The following is a 6,639-nucleotide window of genomic DNA, read 5'->3' on the forward strand; positions in this document are numbered from 1 at the left end:
CCTGCCAATACCGCCATCACATCCGTCTCCGTCCTCAAACCATCCGACGACCTGGCCATTTTGAAGGACGAAGAGCAAGAAATAGACCAAGAGTTGCAAGAGGTCCATTGGAAAGCCATCACTCATCACACAATAATTACAAGTGTCATAACAATATTAGTAATTATTGTTCTAATCAGCATTTTGTTCTATAGCTTAAAACGCATCTGTCAAGCTATCAGACGACCACGTCAGAGCAGAAGCCAACCCCAGGATCTAAGGCCAGCCCAAGGTCCAAGCCAAAGACTGGATGAAGGGATCGAGCTTCAACCTCTCCGAGTTGACAGCGACCAAGTGTACGCCGAACCCCGTCGTTAGAGTGTGTGTATGTGTTCACAGTGTCGACTTAGCGAGTGGTAGTGTTAGAATTAGAAAAGCATTAATTAATTTTAAGTCAATCTAAGTACTTTTGTAATTGAATTTGGTTAATGTTAAAGGTTAATTTAAGTATTGGTTGTCAATTAGTTTTTTTCATCATTTTTTTCTTTGTGGTCGGCAAGATGTTCAAACGAACAATTTTCATTTTTTTATAAAATTTAACATTTCGACAAGTTTGTCGCAATAGTGCACCGACCCGAGCAGACACTTCCGCGCGGTCAGCAACGATCAGCGAAATGTCTTAAMTGGGTCATTATGCCAGCGACAAACAAACAATCATCAATATAGTTTTATAAAATAAATTGGTAATTCATCATTAAGGTAGCCAATGTTTTAGATTTACTGTTTTAGTTTAAGTTAGAAATTGTATATAATCAAATTATTTTTATAATAAATCGAGTTTTTATAATAGTACAACAGCGACTGTTATTTGCTACACAACCCTTAAGCTTCGCCGAACAGTAGGCGTAATTTATAATAAGTTGTAAGTTTACGCAAGGATAAAAAGATGAATAAAGCATCGTTTTATTATTAATTAATAATATCCAAAGTAGTCCCTTATGAGTACTTTTAAAAACTTTAAATAATGGCGTTGTTATTTGCTGTAGTTGTTATTAAAAGTTTCGAATATCAAATACTCAGGTGTGCAAAATATTGGATTATTGATTGAATATTTGATTGTGTTGACAGTCGGATAGAAAAAAGGAAGTTCTTTTGATTTGTCAAAAACCTGTAATAAAGATAAAGTTGTCGGAGTTATCGAAGTTTTTAGATTGAATGACTTGTTTTCCTGTCAAACAATTACTAAGACAAGGGCAGTAATAAACATAAATTTCTGGGATGTAACAGTTGTTTGTCAGTTGATATAATTTAAATCTCTCCAATTAAAACTTGAACGTATTGTAGATGAAAATGACAAGAAGAGGTCATTGTTGTGGTCCGAACAAGTCATGATTAAATATTTACATTAAAACTTGGTACAGAAAGTTTCACTTTCTTACAATTAATTTAATTTAAATATCTTTAAACAACTGTCTCAAACTTCTGTAAAAGGGAGTTTGGTGAAAATGAAAAAATGCGAATATTCCTCAATTTTGGTTCGTAACAATTTATTATTTCCAAGTTAGTATTTGATGGCGCAATTAAATATTACAAAAGTACGGAAATAATTATCATATCATAAAAAGATGAGATTGTTCTAAATTAATAACGAAAGCCAACAAAAAGTTAAATTAAGTTTTGAATAAAACGGTTAAAAAATTAATTTATGGCGCTCTTATTATCGCAAGCACTTTTAATAGATAATAAGGTATTATTATTAAAATTGGAATTCTATATACCTATTAAAACAATTGATTTTACATATAAATGATCGTTTTATATTTTGCAAAACTGATTTATTTATTGTTTGTGATTTTTAGGTGCTTCTGACGTAACCTGTAATAACAACAACAAGGAAGAAACGCCACCTTACCACTTTATCCTATTCCAATTTTAGTAAAATCCTCTTTGGGGGGGCTTGCATTTTCTATAGTGTTTTATTCTGAATCTTTTCGCAAAAAAATTATACAAGAATTGATTCTTACTGAATACTAAAACCAAACACGCTACCACAAACAAAAACTTCATCTACATTAAATCAAAATCTGATAAATAAGCGATTTGTTGTCGTTCTTATTTTGTTAAAAGAATTTACGATACGTCGCGATAAGAAGAAAATAATGTAAAGCACAATTTTACCTAGAGTTTTTTATTGATTATTATTTATTGTTTATGATTTACTATTTTTATTCTAATGTCAAAGCACTTTTAACATAATTTGAAATCATTTCAGGCCCAGGCTATGAATTTTCCTGAAATATGCATTTTTTATCATAATATACTAAAGCAATTATAATAGAGCCATTGAACGTACCCTTGGGAATTTTGAATTAATCTCCTTATATTTCTGTGTTAAAAGGTTTGCAAAGTAATGAAGCGGTGTGGAAAGTTAAACAATTGAACTGTACGATATCAAAGGAAAGTAATAATGCTCAAAATCTTTATAAAATTAACGCCAAGAAAGCAAAGAGTTTGTTTTAGGTACCAGGTCGATTTATGCAAACATGCAATTTAATCTACACAGTTTTAAATAAATTATATTATAGACTATTAAATAACGGCAAATGCATATAATAGCAATCCTATATTAAATACTTTGTGTCCCTCAAACATATTTTGTTGCTTTTTTGTAACAAAGCTTCCATTACCAGCACTGTTGTATAAGAAAGCAGGAAATTAATTCAATTGTTTTGTAGTTAAGTCACAGTAAAATATTTCTGTCTTTTTCATGATTTCATGAAAGTAACCCTGAAACCCTTTTAGTAATTAAATAGACTCGACGAAAACTTTACTATCGTCGTCTTTTACATTTTGTTAACACTGCAACTCTACTTTATTTTGTACTCTGTACTGGCTTGCTAATTAATTGACTGTATCTAATTTTTGGTTAGGCCTCTTTTGTAATTTGCACAACATCATCTATACAGAGTCCGCCAGAACTCGCGCCCTAGTGAAAAATGCGGTGTTCCATGTTCCTGGTATCTTATTATCTTATTTGAAATTGTTGTTTGGCGTGCGAGTTTTGATACACTCTGTATAACTATAATACTTAACAAAATATCCATTTTTTACACCTTCGGTGTATTTACGATCAAGCAGCCGACATTTCTGTAGGTAAATTGGTTTATAGCCGGACTATAAAGCGAATATCGCAATCAATTGTGTCCTAATGGATTTCAATAATGTAACAGATAAAGCAAATACCGTACCATAGTTTAAAAGTTGTTACAAATCATAGTGTGTTACAGCATTTTAAATTAATAATTATTTGTGTTACTAGAAAGCAAAATATATATTACAATAAAAAAATTTACATTACGATATGTTTTATTTTTATAAAAGTTGAATGCGTAAAAATGTATTTATTTGGATTAAAAATTTACTGAGTTTTAAATATTCAAAATTTTGCGAGAGTTTAAGTGTCATATTAATTAAATAATTAGTTTGTCAATTTTCAACACGCATGTAATTTACATTGTTATATTCATGTTCCGAATTGATGGGTTAATTAAATTTTCGGCGGTTAAAAACAGAGGGAGCTTCTTTCTATTGATGATTCAATTTTGATTTTTTAGAAATAAAAAAGGGTAAAAGAGAACTTGAAGGTATCTAAATCTGCATGTGTCGTCGCAAGTTGCTAGCTCCATTAAATAGTGTATGAAGGCCTCGCTGTGCAAGGAATTTAAGATTTGACACGTTCGTTCTAAATTGGCGATGAGGTACAAGAGGTATTTTCTAAAACTATTGTAAATCTGAGAAATAAAAATGTTATGAACATTATTTACGTGGAGAAAACCAATTTTTTGCGGGTCTTGTGTATGGCCGACGTTGCAATAAAACGGGCGAGACCTTTTAATAATGGAATATTTAATAAAAAGTTGATTTTCCAGTCGTTTCCTTCAAAATACTTTAATAGTTTGAATCAATAAAGAGTAACGAGATTCTGTAATTGAAGATAGTGTAAAAAATTGAGAAATATTCAAGATTTGTGGAAAAAATGTTTTTATCCCAAATTAATTAAGTTTTTTGTTGCAAAGAAGACAAATCTTATATTTATAATAAATTTCAGTAATTCATTTGAATCGCTATTTTCAATTCCAAAAGTTATTATTTTAATCACATTAAGGTGCTGGCTTAGAATAATTCTGTTGTGAATTTTCGGTGATAATTTACTTACGGCTTTAATGACCGGTCCACAATTCGAAGATTGAGTTTTCTTGAAATTACCTCAACATACATAATTTATAAACTCAAATAGCAACTGCATTAAGGACATTTCATGCACATTCTCTGGTACAATATAAATGCAAACACGCTCAATGTCTATAATTTTCTATAAAAGAACGAATGATTTTTTCGGAAGATAACACGAATGCCAAAAACCCACCTTAATTTTCAAGAAGCATTTGCTAATGGTAAGAAAACATGACCCGGAACCACAGGATCACTTTTTATTTACACCATCGTAATCCCAGCAGGACGTACTCTCAGAGTTAGCGGCACATTTCCGTAACGAAGCGCTTTCGAGGTTTTCTTCAAGTTGAAAAAATGCCGAAACTCCAAACTGATTTTAAGAGCGTGTTTCAGGAGGGACGCCGGTCCGGGGCGTCTTGTAATCAGCGTCGGTTTTAAAAGACTGACTTGGAAACTCCGGGCAAAACGATGGTATTGGCGAGCATCTACGAATTTTCACGATTTACTCTCAAAACTTAACACAAACAGTTGGTATAGATTTCCCGGTATGCGATTCGACACAATGTTTCCAATAGGTGACATTAATTGACATTTGTCATTTCCAATATTTCTTCCATCTACCTAAAGCTCTAATTCCACCGCCGGCGCCGCTCCGACTTAATTTTATTACACTCTCAAATTTTTTGCATAACCTATAGCACACCTGAATTTTCCCATTCAAACCAACGATAAATCAATTATGTTCAATAAAAAACTGGTGGAGCCTCTTAAATAACACTCTACAACTCGCAATTTTTCTTTTTCTCAACAATCGATTTTTGGACTCTATCAAGCGTAGACAACCACCAAACGAACTACAATGTTTTCATGCCTTATAAATTGATCAAATTTTGTCGAAGATTCATCACAATTTCATCGTTTTCGAAGACCCAACTTTAAGCAATTTAATTATGTTATAGAGACACCAACACACGTACACATTGACCACTTAGTTTCCGATCAATAAAAATATTGCTAAGATTGAACAATTCATTAAATTCTTATGGTCATAGCTATACGTTTTATAGTTTTCAAAACTGTTACGGGCAATATAATAGTCTCTATATAATAACATAATAGAAGATTATAACCACACGCTCAAATTATTCACTTATTTTTACAAAAGAGTTCAACAATTGTTTACAGGATTAATCGAAAACCAAATCAATACATAATAAACGATATGAATCTATTACCTCATAATAAAATTACTATTAATTTGATTCTATAATACTCTACTCTTATGAAGCTACGAGTATTGGACATTTATTTTGAAAAACTTGAATATAAGGTGGTTTATTTATGTTCAAATAAACCTATACTTTAAAAATGATTAAATTTCCAAGATTCAGAATAATTAATTAATTTATGGATTTATAAATGGTGTGTGTTTTTGTTAAACATAGTTAATTTAAATATCAAATCTGATATGTTAAAGATTCTATATTTTCATTTCTCTGTTTGTGGCTTGTTGAGGATTATTGCTTTCACATTTTGAGTGTTTCTGGAAACACCGTTTGGGGGCTCAATAAGAGCTCCTTCCTATCTACCAAATATGGATCAACGGCTGCGTTTGTGCGACAGCCTAAAAAAACCTACGTCTTGAGATAAAAGAAGCGTATGCAAATACATAAATCTGATGTGAATTTTTACGAATTTTATTATTATGGTGGTTAAACTTAACTTTTTTTAGGCAAGTAGGTAATAATAAAACATTTTAGACTTTCTCAAGTTTATCTTTGTCTAAACTGAAAATATAGTCGACATACTGTTGTTAATACTTCATTATTTATTGATTTTTTTAAATTATTTTATTACAAAAATATAGTTTTAATTGCTGTTTTTAATTATTGCGTTTAAATAAAAGCGGGCGAACTTTACGAGTATTTATTATTATAACATTTTAAAAACACAAACAACCGCAATAAAAAATGTGACAATTTGTAAAACCATAAATACTTCAATAAAATTTCATTTACAAATATGTAGTTTACACTAATTTTTAATTAAACTATGAAGAGTTACAAATTAAATGAATTACAGTGCAGCAACAATTTACAAGTGCAAAGTTTATTAAACTTGTCTTGTTGTTAATTATTGGATTAAAACAGTTCTACTCTTGCACTTGATCCACATGTCTAGACCTCATAAGGTGGGAAACGTTCTACCGGGTGCGGCATCCACTACGCCCAGAAAGAAAATCCCCACTTCTAATTAAATAAAATTGTTGAATTTTTTCACACTTACCTGGGCATTAGTAAGGTACATTCTCTAATTTTTTTGTAATTTTGCATTTACAAACAAAACCAAAAAAATAAAAAGTAATTTTCTCCCAAAATGTTTAATTCTAATTTTTATACTGACCTAGGCAGATTCACTTCCTACAAT

General features: G+C 30.9%; 1 protein-coding gene across 2 annotated transcripts in view; it reads right to left on the reverse strand.

The window, feature by feature from the left end:
* LOC123006673 (hemicentin-1) overlaps positions 1–4,634 on the reverse strand; it is a 111,653-nt gene extending 107,019 nt beyond the window's left edge. Inside the window, exon 1 of one of the 2 annotated variants that reach the window (XM_044401334.1) lies at positions 4,406–4,634. Coding sequence is in view for 1 of the 2 variants with exons in the window: in XM_044401333.1 (XP_044257268.1) it covers positions 4,196–4,257 (62 nt within the window). In the remaining variant the exon portion in view is untranslated. Of the gene's footprint in view, positions 1–4,195; positions 4,301–4,405 lie in introns of those variants that run through there. The other variant, XM_044401333.1, reaches the window with a different exon arrangement.
* Between the last annotated feature and the right edge of the window lie 2,005 nt (positions 4,635–6,639).

This window comes from Tribolium madens, unplaced genomic scaffold, assembly GCF_015345945.1.
Source record: "Tribolium madens isolate multiple individuals breed KSU strain unplaced genomic scaffold, Tmad_KSU_1.1 Scaffold_2;HRSCAF=44;Tcas5.2_LGX, whole genome shotgun sequence".
Lineage (NCBI taxonomy): Eukaryota > Metazoa > Arthropoda > Insecta > Coleoptera > Tenebrionidae > Tribolium > Tribolium madens.